General features: G+C 37.1%; 1 protein-coding gene across 2 annotated transcripts in view; it reads left to right on the top strand.

Moving 5' to 3' along the window:
* The window catches only part of vps50 (VPS50 EARP/GARPII complex subunit), a 158,289-nt gene that overhangs the window by 79,450 nt on the left and 60,450 nt on the right, over window positions 1-18,389 (top strand). For both annotated transcript variants that reach the window (XM_047383265.1, XM_047383264.1), the window contains exons 14-21: window positions 2,063-2,151; window positions 2,249-2,343; window positions 4,659-4,757; window positions 5,891-5,981; window positions 7,950-8,135; window positions 9,754-9,872; window positions 11,516-11,622; window positions 12,627-12,748. In XM_047383265.1, coding sequence (XP_047239221.1) covers window positions 2,063-2,151; window positions 2,249-2,343; window positions 4,659-4,757; window positions 5,891-5,981; window positions 7,950-8,135; window positions 9,754-9,872; window positions 11,516-11,622; window positions 12,627-12,748 — 908 coding nt within the window. The remainder of the gene's footprint in view (window positions 1-2,062; window positions 2,152-2,248; window positions 2,344-4,658; window positions 4,758-5,890; window positions 5,982-7,949; window positions 8,136-9,753; window positions 9,873-11,515; window positions 11,623-12,626; window positions 12,749-18,389) is intronic.

The raw sequence follows: 18,389 nt of genomic DNA, 5'->3' as shown, positions 1-18,389 counted from the left end.
TCCAAGAAGGATGGGACAAAAACGACATACGCTGTTTTATAAATGGCTGCAGATTAAGGTTTTTTTCCAGAGCTATTTAAAGATTTCAAGTGAATTTCACTTAGGTTTTGAACATTTTATATCATTGTTTTTCCTATAGGGTTGTAGACCATGATAGTAATGGTTATTTCAATGCTAAAAGCCAAAACAAACAAAAAGAAAAACAAGTTGGAGGGCAGCGAGACATGCTGCTGAACGTTTTTGGAGAAAGATGTTAGACTTGGGCACCAATGAATAATACAGTGGCCAACCATGAAAAGCGGTGATCCCAAAATCTCTAGCTCATAGCTGAGGTCATACAACAAAGATTTATTTTGCAATTTTTCCTGTTAAGTAGAGGACCTAACAGTTGGTCGTAGTGCTTAATAACTGTTTGACAGAAATTCAGATTTAAAAAGATGTTGATAATGCAGCATTTAGTTCTGCTCAGCATTATTGCTAGAGTTGCACAATATATTGAAATTGCATTCCCCAATCACATTCACTATCGCAATATCAATTATTAATATCATTGCAATATAAATTATACAATCATACAATTATACAATTATACAATTTGGATGCAATGTTTGGTTGGCTTGACCATTTCAGGTACCATGAGTTAAAACTGACTTCGCAATTAATCTATTTGGCTTGGATGGACGTCCTCTGTGCTTATCCTGCAATATCCTGAAGTATAAATAAAAGATAACTACTACTTCACTTTAACCATAGAAGAAGAAAGTTTGTTTTTTATGTAAACTAGGCTGCATCCTTCAGCTGCGTTTGTTTTTCCAGGAAGTTGTAATTCTGCATAAGTCTTGTTAGAGTTTTGAATACAGCACAATGTATTCATTGGGTTAGGTAAATTCTGCCCTCTTCACTATTATATTCTCAATAACCTCACCTGCATTCCTTACGTAACTGGGTCTTTGGGGAAAGTAAAAGTGCTCACGCCATGTCTTATTGTGTTGCTAATAATGTGGTAATTGTCTTAGTGCAAAGTCTGTATAGCTAAAAATGCTCACAGCACATTATTAAAATACATTTGAAAAATAATAATGTGAATGGTGAGTGGCACTTGGATGTAACACTTATGTTTTAATTGTTTTTGTTGTTGTTTTTGTTGTTTTGGATAGCCTTTTCCCCTTAATAAATAAAATAATCATTTGAAAACAGTTTTTTGTATTTACTCAGATTATCGTTATTGAATAATAAAATTTGCTTCATGATCTGAAACATTTAAGTGTGACAGAAAAGCAAAAACACAAGAAATCTATAACAGGGTGAACAGTTTTTGACATCACTGTAGTGGTTAGTTTTGGCAGCTCTTTTCAGTTTTTAAAAGTTTTATTACCAGTATTCAGTCTGCTTATAAATGGAGTTTAACTTACCACACTACCAGTTTCTGGTAATGTAGTTTACTTTAGGATTGACAGCTGACTACTTGTTGACTTCAAGGCTAACTGCTGCTGGCTTTCCTAAAAATCCATTTTCTACTGGGGAACCAGCTTGAGATTTATCGAAGCAATTTTCAGCTAAAGAGAAGTATGGATGTTGCTATAACACTGCACAATATGTCAGCAGATCTGAGGGAACAGACACAATAGAGACACACCAGAGAGGATAGTGAGCTGATGACGGAGGAGGAATCATGTCTGACAGCAAGCAGGACTCGATATTTAACAGTGATCCAGCGTTGTACTATTGGGCTCAGAGCTGCTGTCAGTCTTTCATCTCTGTTGGGAGTTTGTGACCTTCACTGCTGACAGATTTTCTCAGCTGAGTCATCAGCTGACAGGGAATGACTTTAATAAGCAGGCAATTTTACTGATCAAATAGGCTACCTTTAGCAGTAGAAATTGAGCTGTCGAAATGTCTTTCTATATCTATCAGACAAGCAATAGTTTTTAATCAGCTTTTTTAATGGCTACTGATCCAGTTTCATGTGGAAAACCAAGATGAAAACATGTTCTCTTTTCCGGTTCTCTCTGTTATTGTTTAATAATACGTTACTGCGTGCTTTCTTTGATTTTGCCTGTAGATGATGCAGCAGCAGAGCCTGATGAGTCGACCGTGGACCGCAGCTACGTGAAGAAGAAGCTGGAGCACGGACTAACGCGGATCTGGCAGGTGTGCATCCAAACATTACCTTTCGTTTTTTTTCTTCCCAATTTATTTGTTTTCTTTCAGGTTTTGATTCCAGCTATGTCTCTGTGTCTCTCCTAAGGATGTCCAGTTAAAGGTGAAGGTGTACATTCTGGGAACGGACATGTCCAACTTCAAATACGATGATTTCATAGTGGTACTGGATGTCATCAGCAGGTACACGGCAGCATCAGCACAGATGGCTCCCTCTTGATTCTACTAATTAGTCTTCGTTGTCTTGCTTTCACTGTTCCTTCCTCCTTGTGTCACAGTGATCAGGTTGACCTGCAGGACTGTTCAGTGTGGTACTTATTTTTTGAGGCACATCCACCAAAATTAGGAAAAGAAGCTTCTATACCAGACTCTAAAAGAAGGTTTTATTACTGACTTTTATTTTTAAAATTTAACATTACTGGTTAGATTTACTCTGATTATATGAAGTGAAGATTGGAAAAATATTTCCAGACTTTATTCCCATCTCATTGTCAAAAAGCGGTATCCATCCGTCCGTCCGTAATGCCTGACCTCTACACAAAAATCCAAATTCATTGTGAAATTTTAAATTTATTCATCAAAAATTAACTTTAAAAAAAGAACCGAGAGCTCTGGAGGTTTATGTCAAAATTTCATATATTTAGAGACTCAAGGTGTAAGTACTTGACATTGTGATGCTTCTTTTCAATGTCAGCTTATTGTAACTTTCACAGCTCCCTTCTAGTTGTTGAACTTGTGTTGTTCAGCTCATTTTTATTCACCTTAGCAATGTAATTTGAATGTAGTTTTTTCTTATTAGTGAAGAGGTCAAAGTTCTTTTCTGCTCACTTTTTAATGCTTATTTACAACCCATGAGTTGTAAATGTTTTAATCGGTAAGGTTTGTTGTAAAGATTCTTGACAGACATAATTATATATCAACCAAAAAACAAGTATTTTTATTTTGCTCATTTTATACTGGTTGTGAATTTAGCAAATTTTGAAACATGCACAGGAGGTAATGTCGCATGAAAAAGAAAAAAGTAAAAAACAGATAATTAAAGAAATTGCATAACATTCATTAATCCAAGCAAGTGTGAGAAAATGGATAAAAACAACAAATTACTTAAATTAGTTTTTAGAAGATTTGAAGACTCGATTTTTCGCTTTCTGTCAAACCGACACAATCAAATTATTTTTGATATGTCTGCAATTTTTTTCTTGAGTGCTAAACAATTAAATACAATCAACACTTCTTTAAAATCATCTTTAGCTTGTTGACTTTGGTTCCGAGGCACATGTGTTATAGGTTCATAGAAAAAATGGTCTTTTAGGGACTGCTTTTCTTCTGCGGGGGCTCTTCGTACTTTGTAGGTTGCCACTCTCAGTCGCAAAATCCCACCATCATGGTGACTTACTCTGACTTTCAGTTCTTCCACACTGCTTTCCTTAATGCATCACATTTTACCTGCTTTATAAAATAAAACACAATGCAATATGACACAAAATATAATGTTACTACATGATATGATGTATTATAGCAAAACACAATAAGATACAATATATTATTTAATATATACTACCAGTCAAGTCTGGAAACAGCTTTTTCATTCATTGGCTTTTCCTTATTTTTATTACTTCCTACACTGTAGATACAGAGTGAAGACATCAAAGCTATGAACAAAAGTATATAGAATTATGTAGCAAAATTGTAAAATAACTCAAATCTTCTTTTATATTTTAGATTCCTCCAAATTGCTCCCCTTTGGTTTAATTACTGCTTTGCACACTCTTGCCTTTCTCTTGATGAGCTTCATGAGGTTGTCACCTGAAATGGTTTTCCAACAGTCTTAAAGGAGTTCCCAGAGATAGGAATAAAAATAAAGACAAATATGCTATATGTTTTGATTCAATATGATTCAATACAAAATTAAGCAATTTGATATATTATAGTATGATCCAAATTATTACGATATGCTAAAATGATACAATAGGATATAATTAAATATGATGCAATACAATACAATATGATACAGCATGATATGATATTATATAATATGGTACAGAAGAAAGACAACATCAGAATTCCTTATGATACTAAACATAAGATACCATATGATCCGGTACATCTGATATATTTATATAAAAGATGATATGATATTATACATTCTATACAATTCAATGCAACATAATTTACAGCTCTCTCAAGGAAACTGGTTTGGACAGGGCTGAGTCTGGTCCCAGTGGCTGTCTTTCTGAAATGAGATACACTAACAGATCAAGCAGTCTTACATAATGCGAGCAAAATTGTAAATTAAAAAAGTAAATCAATAAGGCAAGACAAAGGAACCAATAGTAAAGATAGTATTGCCTAACCCCATAAGCCTTAGATCACACTATGCAGTATTTTGTCCAGATCCTAGGAAGATTACACACATTGTTTTGCTCTGATGGAGCTTTTTGGGGGGGATGTATTCACTATATCTTCCTCTGGCCTTATCATTCTCTCTCCCTTTTCAGGTTGATGCAGGTTGGTGAGGAGTTCTGTGGCAGTAAGTCAGAGGTCCTGCAGGAGTCAATAAAACGCCAGAGTGTGAACTACTTCAAAAACTATCACAGGTGAGCAGAACTAATTGTTCTTTTTCATATGAAAGTTACAACTAAGAAAGATCTTTATATAAAGTAAAAACAAAAACCTCTTAGATTTTAAGTTGTTCAATGAGGAGAGAGACTTCAATGGAAAACATAGCCATTGGCTGATTCCAACACGCTCCATCACTTACATAATCCTCTTTGGAATAGACGTGTAATTACATGGCAACACTTAGTCAGAAAAAAAAATCCCTTTTACATCTTGATTACATTAAAACCTTCCAACCTCATGAATACGACCTCGCTGTCACAGACAGCACCCTGTCATTGGAGAGGACGCTCACTGATCAGCATTAAGGTTACATCTCAGGGACCATCGATGAAATGTCCAAAGATCAGGTGACACTAGGCAAAAATGATGAATGCCTTTTAGGGTTCATGCTGATGAGATGGAGGTGAACTGGGAATGAAAGCCTACTTGTAGCTGAAAGAGTGTCTGATGTGAAGAAACACTAGTAGCACCAAAAAATCATGCTGTCTGCACTATAGATAAGGAGGCCTCCATTATAGTTTGGTGACCATTAAGTTTAATTTTAGTGTCTGGTGGTGCAGCAGCGGCAAAAATGTTATCTTTGTACCGAAATCATTTCCTTACTTAGCTAAAGCGTCTTTTAACTCTTAATCCAATTCAGCAGAAGTATATCAGGGTGCTAAACTTTCTAATTATAAATTAGTGTATATACTAAACTTATTCTAAGTCAGCAATGTGTTCTTCTTGTCCTTCCTGTGTTCTGTGTTCTATCACCTCCTATATTTCAAACACCTTTAAGGTATAAAACCTGCAGTGTTTAGAGTGAACACTGTGATGACATGTCACACAGTATGAGCTGATATCAGCCTGGCAGGTGAACGCCAGGGTGGCTGTTTTAAGCTGTTAACACATCAAAACCTGTTATGGACCGGACAAATCCCTCGTCCTTCCTACTGAGCATCAGTGACCTTTTGCTGGTTTTGTTCATGTCCTCGCCGTTAATCTCGGACCCACTGAAGATGGGAGCTCTTTTTTTTTTTTTTTTTTTTTTAACAAAAATCATATATTAGCTATTCATTTTCAAATTTTTCTTCTCATCCGTGTGCTCATTTCTTCTTTTTTTGGTCAGGGCACGACTGGAAGAGCTCAGGATGTTTCTGGAAAATGAGACGTGGGAACTATGTCCAGTCAAGTCCAACTTTAACATTGACCAGCTCCATGTGAGTAAAAAAATTTCACACATGTACGTCATTCAGAGATGGCACACCTCACAGTTAGATTCTCATTTGCATCAGAATCTAAATCTCTATGTATTTAGCAATAAAGCCTTTGTGTGTATGAACATGTGTGTCTGTGTGTTCTTGCTGCTCATTATAAAACCCGGATAAACATTATATCTGTTGTCTCTGGTGGTATGTAAATTGAGGGATTTTTATTTTTTCCTGACGCTCTTGGGCAACAGTTAATAAAAGTAAAAAGTTGAAGGTCACAGCCTCATATGTCCAAGTGTACCTGATGTTCTTCACATATAACAGCCATCCTCAAGAATAAATACATATATGGTCTATATCTTTAGCTTAATTTAGCTAGAACCTAAATGACAAATGCCATTTCCACCACTTTCAGAATCAGCCAAAATGTGGGTGGTTTCTGCAGAGTCTTGGTCCTTTGGGATGCATCAGTGCTCATTAGGCTCCCCTTTATGTGTGATGTAGCATGAGAGCTCCCAGACTGAATTAAGACGGCCCAAATTATATTTTGTAAGCTTGTGATTGTTTGTGACTGTGGATTGTGGCACACAAGCACCATGGTGGATTAGTCATTAGAGAATTTAAAGTAGGACAGGATATGCTCACATCATGCCAAGGCATCCACCCAGGCTTGTAGCGCTCCAGATCATTTTAATGCAACTTTCTTGGTGGCTCAGCTGCTATGCACATTGCATTGCACCACTGCTTTGGCTACATCCAAATACTTTTCTCCATAAGCAGCTGTCCACAGTAAATCCAGTGCCATGATCAAGCCTCCCCACATTGAGATCAGTATGGGTTGGTCTCCCACACCTCCAAACTGCAAATGTGCTGGTTGACTGAAGTAAGTTGAACAGTTTTCTGGCTGCAGTTAAAGTGTATTGGTCACACTTTTAAAGTATTGGTCACACTTTTAAAAAAATCATTCCTTGTCACAAGCAGGAAAATTAGAGAAAAAAAGTGCAAGCTGCTGCTGGTGAGGTCTATAAAACCAACTTAAGGTTTCATAGCTTCAGTGTGATTGGCTTACAGTGATCTGTAAAATATGTTTTTTATTGCATGATTCTGACTTCTCTCGCCAAAATACATGCAGATATTTTCGTGCCACCTTTAACATTCTGCACAACAACTGTGCAGAAGCTTTCTGTTCAGAAATACCTTACCTTACCTGCATCCTATCATTGCCAATAATCTGATGAAAATACAGATGGTGCTTTCACCTCTTTAACAAGGATAAAAAAAAATAAAAAAAAACACGGTGCTAAAATCACCCATATTTAAAAGGAAATTTTGTAGATTCCTTTGGTTGGAAATGCAGCAGGTAACACAAATGTTTGGCAGAAACAAGATATTCCAGATTTGCTGCAATCCAGGTGTGTTTAAACAGTCACCGAGGTCATGGAGACTGCGGTTCGATTTTAATCGGACTTGAAGTGAAATTAATGCAAAGATATTTCAATAACATAAAATTAGCTGCTTCAGTCTGCTAGCTCCTCTTCAGTTTAACATTTTTGTTTTAATTTCTTTGTAGCTTTGGTTCAATGTAACAGATGCTTTGTTAGTGAATGTTTCTAAAAGGTTTATGAAAATGTCTGTTTTGGGTAATATTTTTATAAACAGTATAATTAAGAACGATGTGTGTTTCAATTTTTTTCCTTACTTTATTACTTCCTGGTCATAATATTTTAAAATGTAATCCTAAATTCTTAAATAGAAGGCAAATGGACTTCTGATTAGGACTAATGAAGCCTTTTGATTGAGAGGTAAAGTGGACTATCATGGCCTGAATGATTGAGAATCTACACCACAGTAAATTGTGAAACCACAATGAAAATTCACAAAATTTTACAGCTTCCAAAAAAATAGTTTTTTGTGAGATTGTGTAATTTATATTGAGTTAAAAGTTCTGTTTTTGTGGTCCCATCCTCTCTAATCCAGGAGTTCAAGTTTATGGGCCAGTGTCGCTCTCCCTCCGTTTCCCCAAGCAGACAGGCTGCGTCGTCAGTTTCCCCGGCCCTGGAGGAGCCGTCCCTTTTCCAGCAGTATCATCAGGACGGGAACCCCTTTGAGATGCACATTGAGCACAAGGAAGAGGAGACGGAGGATGTGCTTGCTTCTAACGGGGTACTGCTTCAGAACTGAGAGCCGTTACAAGGTTGAAGGCTGATCAACAAACGGATATAATTGTTTACATCTTTATTTTATATCTCATTGAGTCGTTAAACGAAGGTTTACTGAAAATTCTGTATAATTGGATCTTGATATAGAAAGTTGTTTAGTAATTTATTGCAGTGCTTAACTGGTCCTTACTAAGTTTTATTGGAAGAACTCCTTAGTGTGTTGCTTTAGGGTGGTTTCTGATATCCAATCGCCTGATATTGGAAATTTTTATCCTTAAGAAAAACTAATTTTCAACTGAATGGAGAATAATTTACCTTCAACTGTTGGACTTGCAATGGTCACTTGCAATGCAAACCAAACAGAGCTGTAAAAAAGTATCTACCCCTTATAGATTTCTTCTGCTTTTTCTTTTCTGTCACAATTTTTCAGAAATGAGTTTGATTTTGAAGAGCCCTAATCTTGCCTGATTTCTGTCAGACCCATCCAATAAGAAACCACTTAAACAGAACCTGTCCAGCAGCATGAAGTAGACTACAAGAACTCAAAAAGGAGTACACATGCTCAGATGTAAAAACATTAGAGAACATCTGTGAAACAAAGACACTGAGATCTCTCAGCTTGGAAAGGGTTACAAAGCATTGCTAAGGCTTTGGGACTCCAGCAAACCTCAGTGAGAGATATTTTCTACTTAGGGGAAATAACAGAATATTGATGAACCTTCCCAGGAGTAGCCGGCCAACAAAAATTACTCTAAGAGTGCATCACGGACTTATCAAGGAGGTCACAAAAGAACCCAGAACTAAATCTAGGATGGAAGGAGACAGAAGTAGAACAGGAATCAGACCTCAGTTGCAGCAGCAGTCACACTGCCTAATTATTGGTCAGTGTTTGACACACTGAACAACCTGCCATACTTGACAGAACCATGATTTCCCCTCTCTACCAGAAAATCCTGGAAGAAAATATTCAGTTTGAGACCCTAAGCTCAGGTACACTTCAGTTAGCAACAGGAAAGTGATAGAAGCACACCCGCAAATAAATATGCCTGTGATTGGTTGAAAAAAATATAATTATCTTTTTGGAATGGCTTAGTCCAAGCCTGCACTTAAATGTGATTGAGATGCTTCGGTTTGACCTTACACAGGCCATCTTTGTATTAAAACCCCTCCAGTATAGCTGAATTCCTTTACAGACTCATTGCCAGTTATCAAAACACTTAATGTTTCTGATAACTGGCAATATTATCAGAAACGATCATTATAATTGAGGCAATCAGCTGTTGTGCGGAAAGCACAAGACAAGCACAAGGCATGGGTTTTTGTTTCCTTGTCAAACGAAGATCCTGTTTTATGGTGTTTGCTTTTCCGGATTAGTACCTAAGCAATACACCAGTCTCCATTCGTGGTCTTTATAACATATTTAATTCATTCAGTGTCTCAGTGTCGGAAACAAAACATCATCCTATTTTAGAAGGTATGTATTTGAATTTTCATGAATGAATATTTTAGCCTTTTTACCTGAACTCAGTGAGTTGACTGCTTTGTTCTGCTTCCTGACATTTTCCCAGCGTGGTGTATCGTATTTTTATCGTCTTTGATCTCTATCTCCTGATTTTCTCCAGTACGAATCAGACGAACTGGAGAAGAGTGTCTATCAGGACTACGACAGTGACAGCGATGTCCCCGATGAGCTCAAGCAGGACTACGTTGATGAGCAGACAGGCGATGCCCCTCTGAAGAGGTAAGATCCAATTGGCTTTATTACAGTACAACACATCAAATGGACACATAGACCAGGTCATTTTTAGATGTGTGTACATATACACAAACTACACAAACACACCTTGATCCCTCTTTAAATTTTTCTCTTAAGGTGCTCCTAAAAGGGTGAACAATTCCTGTTTTAAATGCCTGTAGCAACAGTCAGTTTAGTTCACCTTTACGTAACCCTACTTTACAGCTAGAAAGCTTTCAGAAGCTTTTTTTTTTTTTCTTTTTACCACCTCCTAGGTGAATGTTGTTCTATTAAAGAATGAGTCAGTAGTCAAAACTGGGGAGTGTGTCTTTTTCTAGCGTATGTATCGGCCTATTTAATTTCAAAGGTAGTTGATTGCTGCTCTGGAGGTTTTTTGTGTTTTATTTGTTTTCAGGGTGTGATACATTTTTATTGTAACCTGTGCAAATAACACCGGCTTAGGCTTTCTTTCTAGTTGCTAGTATATACTTTGCTAGAACAAGAACAAGGTGCTTTCTGGCTATGACATTACATACTTCTCAAAAAGTCCTTGTAGATCCTTTGTATCAATTTGTACGTCATAGTTGTTGGGTACTATGGAAGAAAAAAAATTTCTGCCCACATGATGTGTATAGAACAAGCTGCAAGGACTTCCAAACTATCTCTATAAGAACAAAATGTCATCATTTTGTTGTCCTGGGAGACAGAACAATGCTGATTGTGTTTTATTCACCAGAATAAGGCTGAAACTGAAGTGCATAAACCTTCTATATTAATAGGACAATTCTGCACGTTGTGAGGCTATATCTGCAGATATGCCCAGGAGTAGCATTGTGATTGGATGGCCAAAGATTCAGTGGGAAAAAACGTAATAACTTTTCCAAATTTGCCACAATCCAGCGATGTTGCATTGGTTTTGGAAATCCTAGAGATCATAGGGCAAATTAATGTAATGTGAAGGGGAAAGCCAGATTCTGCTATATTTATCTAAGTCTCTCTTTTTAAGAGTTTCTGAATAACTACTTAGATTTGTGGGCTTATTTCTTTATTCAGAAAGATTTAAGTTTTAAGCTTATTTTTCTTTAGTTTTGCCAGCCGTGGTTAACCACTCAAGATGGAAGAACTAATATTAGGTAGATGTGCTTGTGAAATTCTGAGAACTTATTTTTTTTTATCAGATTGCAATATTACACCAATACCACTGACATATTCAGTGTTATCGCTGAGTTACAACACTTCTTCTTTTTCCATCTTCCATTATACAATTGTGAAACATGGTTACTTAAATGAAATTGTTTTATTAATGAAAGTAATGCTTACTAATTGTTAATCATTGACTGGGTTGCATGATCACATCCAGGTATAAGACATTTCCTGCAATGACAGCAGCCAATGTAATGACTTCTGACTAATTTGGCTCATTGAGCTTGGTGTCAGGGATATAGTGCTCCAGGATCATCAGTTCAAAGCCTTTCCCAGCAGCAGGCTCCAGCTGTATCTCCTACCATGTGTAATGGGTTCTGATAGATCAATTATAGGACTATGACCCACACCAGCCAATAGTTCCCAAAGATTAGTGATATTAACATGAATTACTTTCCCATGGTTTACTCCCTGCTTTCTCTCTCACCCCCTTCCGCATGCATCAGCGTGTCCCGGGAGACCATAAGAAGCAAGAAAAAGTCTGATTACAACCTCAGCAAAGCCAGCGCCCCGATTCTCACCAACACCACCCTCAACGTCATCCGGCTTGTTGGTAGGTGCTGCACGCATGCACAAGAACCCTTTTTACAACTTGCCTTATCCTCCCGAGGAGCTCAGACTCAGCTGCATGTATCCTCCCCCCTGCAGGATTTCAATTTATTCACCAATTAAACAAATCATTGCCGATTGACACACTCTGTGTCTGTGTGACTGAGCTGCATGGATAATGGTTAGCCTTCACCCTGAGCTCTGACCTTACTTTTACAAGGTGCTACTCGCATGTTTTGGTGACAAGGCTTTCCAGGACATCCGGAAACCCTCATTGATTGGACCTTGTAAGAGGATTTTCTTGCACAAATTAGAATTAGAGTAGATAAAAACCTTTAAGGCACTGAGGTTAGAATTTTTGCCCAATGAATTTAGATTGACTTAATTTTCCTGAGCATATAGAGCAAAAAACTCAGAGAACTCAGTTTTACTATTTTGTTTTATTTCACTGGATTAGTTACACTGACTTTTTAGCAGAGTAGAAAAACTTGAGGTCATGTCCAGCATACTCTGTGCAGGAGTATGATGGAATCAAATTGAACCCAGAGCTCTCAGTACAGAATTCAAGAGAGCATCTGTAATTAATGAGTTTGAGGAATAGTTCTGTCTTGGAGGCAAAGCGAGCAAGATTGAGTTTATTTCTTCTTCTCTCATCCCCCTCATCAGTTTTTACTCTGTAGAAACCAAGTTACACCCCCATACCTCTGTATTTTTAGCTTTTATTACCTTTTTGCTAAATTAAGTCCTTGCACTTTGTGTGTAAATGCAGGATGCTGCTGTTTAAGTTCTTCTTTAAGTGCTGTAGCCACCCCATGATTAACTTACTGTGTTTTAACCCTTTTAATGTCCTGAAATATTTACCTAAGAATTGAGAGAATTAGTTGGTTGCAAACCAGTGCTGGCTTTAGAAATGCTCGAGCCTTTATGGTACCACACAACCTGGCATACACTCACATTCAGATTACCAGTATGTGAAATAACTTATTTCTTTGCGTCCTCTGTATTCAGGAAAGTACATGCAGATGATGAACATTCTGAAGCCGATTGCCTTTGACGTCATCCACTGTGTATCGCAGCTCTTTGACTACTACCTTTATGCCGTGTACACCTTCTTCGGGCGCAATGACATGGTAAAGTCATATTGCTCTTTCGTTCATAGAGTTTTATATTAATTTAAATTTTTTTGAGGTTCACATAATCAAAACAAGTTACTTTATCTTCAAAAGGTGATATTTGGTTATATTTGTGCTGTACACTGTCATGTTTTAAAATAAATTGTGCATAGTGAGCAAAGCTTGACATTGAGATTTTCAATTTTAAAGAATACAAATTTACATTGTTACTAAAGGGTATGAGACCCTAAAATCTAGTAAAACAGTTGCTACGTTTACATCCACAGCAATATTTTGACTATTGACATTTAGCATAATATAAAAGTCCCATCATCAAGGCATCCATGAGTTATGTGTAGTATGTTTCTTTCATCCTTTATTTGTTACAGAGACTAAGCGTGATTAAGGCTAATGCTGCAACCGCAGGCTTTTCACCCACTTAAAGTCATTATCTCTGGAGATTGACTGAACCAGTTTTTTTTGGGTTGTGCACTACGGGCTTGAGAACATAACAGTAGCTTTTTAAAAAAGCAGTTTCTGTTCAATCTGTAGCCTTATTTTTGGTGTAAAACATTGGTAAAATTATCAGAATATCACTTTATTAAGTGGCAAATGACTTGGTAATAGTGTAATTTAACAAGAATTTCTGTTGGGATCAGAGTGTCAATAATTTTTGAGTTTACAACTTTTTGTTAAACAAAATCAAGAAAGTATAATTTTGACACCTTTTAAAAAACAGAGTAGGTTATAAATTGGTGCCATTAGCACAATCAACTGTGACAACAGAAACATCTAATTATTTCATCCATACTCAAAACGCCAATAGTTGCCTTTTTCTTTAACTACCCACATGTTTCCTTCTTTCTTCTACAAAGCAGCAACATGTTTTACATAATGCAACAAATGTCTGTCTGTCTGTCTGTCTGTCTGTCTGTCTGTCTGTCTGTCTGTCTGTCTGTCTGTCTGTCTGTCTGTCTGTCTGTCTGTCTGTCTGTATGGTCAAGTATGTGTAGTGTGTATGTATTGAAACTATTTTATGTTTAATTTTTGTGAAAAAACATTTTGATAATGCGCAAATTTTATTGAGATTCATCTCTAATACTGCAGTAAACCAGGGTTCATATTTCTCCTGTCCAGCCACCAGCTGCTCAAATCCAAAAATGACTTGATTTGAATTTCAGAAATTGCACCTGCTCATGAAGGTCAAATAGGGCTTCCCATGGAAGATCCGGTGCAGTTTTTGTGACCGTCCCAACTGTTTATTACAACAGCAACTTAAAATTCAAATTCTTGACAAACCAAGAAGACTGAAAGTCAAACCAGACCAGAAGCAGAAGAAAAACTGCTAGTTACACTTGTTTGAAAAAATTAAATGCTGCATTAGGATATTGAGAAAGTTTGTCTGGTTTCTGTAATTCGCTGTAATATTGAGCTTTTGTCTGCTTTTTTATAGTGTCACTAATTGCATGTGTTACCTCTAGAGATGGATTCCTTTGTTTATTAGATGATCTCTAGTAAAATAGGGAATAACAACTGCTCCTATGCTACCTAATTGCTGTCCATGTCAGTAACAGCTATGTCAGTTTTACTGTGCCTCACAAAGAATGAAAAATGGCAGAATTTATGTATTTATTGCCCTCAGGGAATTGGTAATGGTAACAATGAAATTACTTCTGTTCCATCCAAATAGGAATGATAAAGACAAAGTATGCGCCTCAGGGGCCTCTTTATGTCAGATCATTGGCATGTTGATGTGTATGTGTGTGAATGTGTGAGTCTCAGGAAAGGTTTTCAATTTCATTTGTCACTGGTTTCCTTTTTTCATGTATGTGACCACTCTGAGTCCATGTAAAGAATATACATTTGCATTAACTGGGGGTGTAATGAAACAGGCAGCTCACGAAATGAGACAGTACATCTATTGGGTTCACAAGAGCGAGACGAGATTTTAGCAGTATTATTGGAAATGATAGGAATAAATATCATTTTTTTCTCAGATAACAGTTTCACAAATCACAAACTGCATTTTGAACAATCTGTCTTCAATGTAGACTAGTCCAGGTTTGAATAGTCCATATGTGGTGGTTTTTATGCTTGTCTATTTATAAGGTGGTCAAAATGCTTTCATAAATCTCCATCCATCCATCCATCCATCCATCCTCCCTCCCTTCCTTCCTTCCTTCCTCCCTCCCTCCCTTCCTTCCTTCCTTCCTTCCTTCCATCCATCCATCCATCCATCCATCCATCCATCCATCCATCCATCCATCCATCCCTCCCTCCCTTCCTTCCTTCCCTCCCTCCTTCCCTCCTTCCCTTCCTTTCCTTTCATTTCCTCCTTTCATTTCCTTCCTTCCTTCCTTCCTTCCTCCCTTCCTTCCCTCCCTCCCTTCCTTCCTTCCTTCCTTCCTAGATCATGTTATGGGGAAAACAGGTCCAGGAGGGATTAGTGAGGAACTATTCAGTTCAAGTTTCATTAGTTTAAGTATTTCAGGATTTGAACTGAGAATCATATCAAATGCAGTCAAGCTATAAAGTAGCCATTTTGTGTAACGCCAATATGACCCCATGATTCTAAGCTTAGCCTCCTTAAGGCTAAGTATGTTGTTGGCCAGATCGACTAGATGTCTTTATTAAAGCTCCCACAGAGTCGGGCGTGCTGTGAGCAGTGCGGACTCTGCGCGCACTGTCTGCGGACATCTGAGGTTTCGTATGAGTCGAGCGTACCAATTTCCTACTTTTCAAGTGACAAAATCCTACAGTTCCCACACTTTCCGCCCTGACGTCATCGAATGAAGAGGAATAGCTAATTTGCCTTGTAACTTCGGACAACCAAAAGAAAAGAATGTGGTATAAAAGGCCATTAAAGCATAATAGTGACAAAGAATGGGAATACACCAGTGAGGCGCACAGAGTGGCAGTGACACAGCATCCTCGCGACTGGTTGCTTGATGTCGTATGTCACATATAAAACAGTGGAAACTTTTTCCCGCAAAGCAGTTTATTGTGTGACACTGCATGGGCGTGTCAGGCGGACGTCTGTATGAAGTCCACCTCTAGTATACCCATCTATGTGGTAGCCTATTTTCAGCTTTGTCAGTACAACAGATTAACTCAAGAGCTATTTCCTCCCTACTTCAAAATAAGAGTCTTGGAGATAGATGCAGGCTATCAAGCCTAAAGCACACACCTTCATATCTGTGCTGTAGTTCACATTTTCTTCTCCAGACAAAATCTCACACTGACAGCAAGTAAGTAGCACATCCTGTGACAAACTTCACATTGTCCCATTTCCTCGTTACCCACCAAGTATTACCAGATCTTTTTATGGCATTATCCATTAGCTTTTAATTTATTCGTTTTTACATTACTTTGATGTGTAACTTTTTAATTTAATGTCTTGAAAAGTGTCATATTGTGAACCTGCCTATTTTCATTAATGGGTCTCACTGAAAGACACACATAGTAAAATGTTAATGTCCCTATGAATCTTTAAAGAGCTTCCGGAAATTTACCCCGCACATATGCTGCTGCCACGACCCACACTTTGCTCTCTTTTACACCGCTGGAATCAAGATTAAGCTGCTTGACTTTTCCCTCTTAGAGAGTAATGGTCGGGCATTAATATGTAAAAGAGTAAATATGCCCATTATCTGTTTAAACAGCCATGGTTTGACACTGTCACACATACACTAAAGATGCATGATGTGCTTCGCTCACAGATTCTCCATCACTGTTAACAGTAATGAGTCAGTGGAGGCTGAGAGACGAAGATTTACAAACACATTTTTGGAAAAAGTGATTAATGTTTCAAAAGTCTGCATAGTTGCACCCCATGGGGATAACTTGCATACGTCTACTCAGGAAAAAGACAGTAGAGGGTTATAAAAGACAAATAAAAACTTCCATGACAGAGTTGCAAACTGAAAGATGAAGGTGAGAAATATAGGAGCAGAAAAATGGAGGTGAAAGACTGCCTAGCATAACACTGGAGCAGGAAAACTCAACAAAAAAGAGAGAATAGATCAAAAAAGTGTCTTACACTTCAATAGAAAAAATGTCTCTCTGAAAAATGAGCAACAATTCATAAAAAAAGTCATTTTTCTCTCTCAACTCATGACTCGCAGATGGTTCTTTGTAGTGAATGAAATCGAATGTGCACATCTTGAAAATGGCTCAGATTTCAAAAAGTAAAAACTTGGCATTCTTTAATATTAAGTGTATAACCAGTGTTGTGTAAACTCCAAGCGCACAGTTTGTCAAATTGACTCAACCGTACTGAGGTTGTTTTTCTCTCAGTCCTCTCTTTACACTGGATTATGACTGGATTATGTAGCCTTTTAAACAAAATAACCATGCTATTTATTAATCCAAATAAAGAATAATGACTTTATTTACCCCTTTATATATTGCAGATGGCATACAAGCTTATTTTCTTCAAAATATTCTTGTTTTACTATCCCTTAATTTTATTCTCACTCAATAATCAGCCATTTAGAATCATTAAACAAAAATGTATGTTCATAGGTATGAAAAAACAATACTAAATAAAGTACATCGATTACAAATACCACTTAATTTATTGGTAAAACTTTTAACAACTGAAACACTAACATAACTTTCTGAACCAAGTTTAAATCAATTTATTTGTAGAGCGTAATAACAAATAAACCAAACATCAACATCAGATAAAGTCTGACTAAATAATATCTGTGTTTAACTTACACTCATTGGTAAAACCAGCGAGGCTAACCGACTGTGAGCCCCTGGGAGCGGACATTTTCAAACACGTCGAGCACTTTTGCAACTAAGCGATATCTTGGTAAACCAAACAGATACTTCAGTTTGACAAAGCTGCTTTCTCGCGTAGAAACATCATTAGTTATTTTGTTTAACAGAAAATGTAAAATATTCAACTTATTATTTTACAGCTTCTCTCTCCTCTGCCATTACTACTTCCATTTGAACAATCCACTATGACCCGAAAGTAATTATAGAATAGGGTGGGACACAAAGGTTACAGCGGACCTGTCACTACCCGATCTGTCCCGGAAGCACGATCCGTTCCGTCAACTCAATTGTGCATGCGCAAACAAAATTTTAAACTTTTATCTGATTTATTTATTTTTTTTAAATCTTTTTTTGGGTGGGATGTTTCTTTTTGTATTTTATTGTAACCGTATAAATAGTACATGATTTAAAGGGAATATCAAAAGTACAAACAAAAATGGTTCATTTGGTTCTGTTCAATGGTTCTGCTCTGAGCATGCACAATGATTATGTCACACAGCGAAAATTAAAATTTGTTTGAACATTTCATTCTCTCTGTTCTGTACACTACAACAGTGTTGATCACAGAATGGATCCGTTTGTAGTCTTTCATCACCTTGAAAAGGAAATGTTTTCAAACGATGTGGATTTTTATTCCAGTAAAAAAATAAAACGGATGTCTCCACAAGAGGGAGACGTCCCTCCTTTGGAGACATCAGAGGGGGAATTGACAGCGTTAATATGTTAATGTTCAATCAAGAAACAATTTTCTACAAAAATAATGTTTTCTAACAAAATAACGCCAATTGTTAAGTGAACTATAGCATATTCTAGGAAAGCAGGTCCTTTTAATAGCAAGTAATAATTTAGTATCATAAATATATTTCCTTTA

Source organism: Girardinichthys multiradiatus, chromosome 13 (genome assembly GCF_021462225.1).
Source record: "Girardinichthys multiradiatus isolate DD_20200921_A chromosome 13, DD_fGirMul_XY1, whole genome shotgun sequence".
Taxonomy (NCBI): domain Eukaryota; kingdom Metazoa; phylum Chordata; class Actinopteri; order Cyprinodontiformes; family Goodeidae; genus Girardinichthys; species Girardinichthys multiradiatus.
The sequence above is the reverse complement of the archived record's forward strand: the minus strand, read 5'-3'. Positions and strand labels throughout refer to the sequence as shown.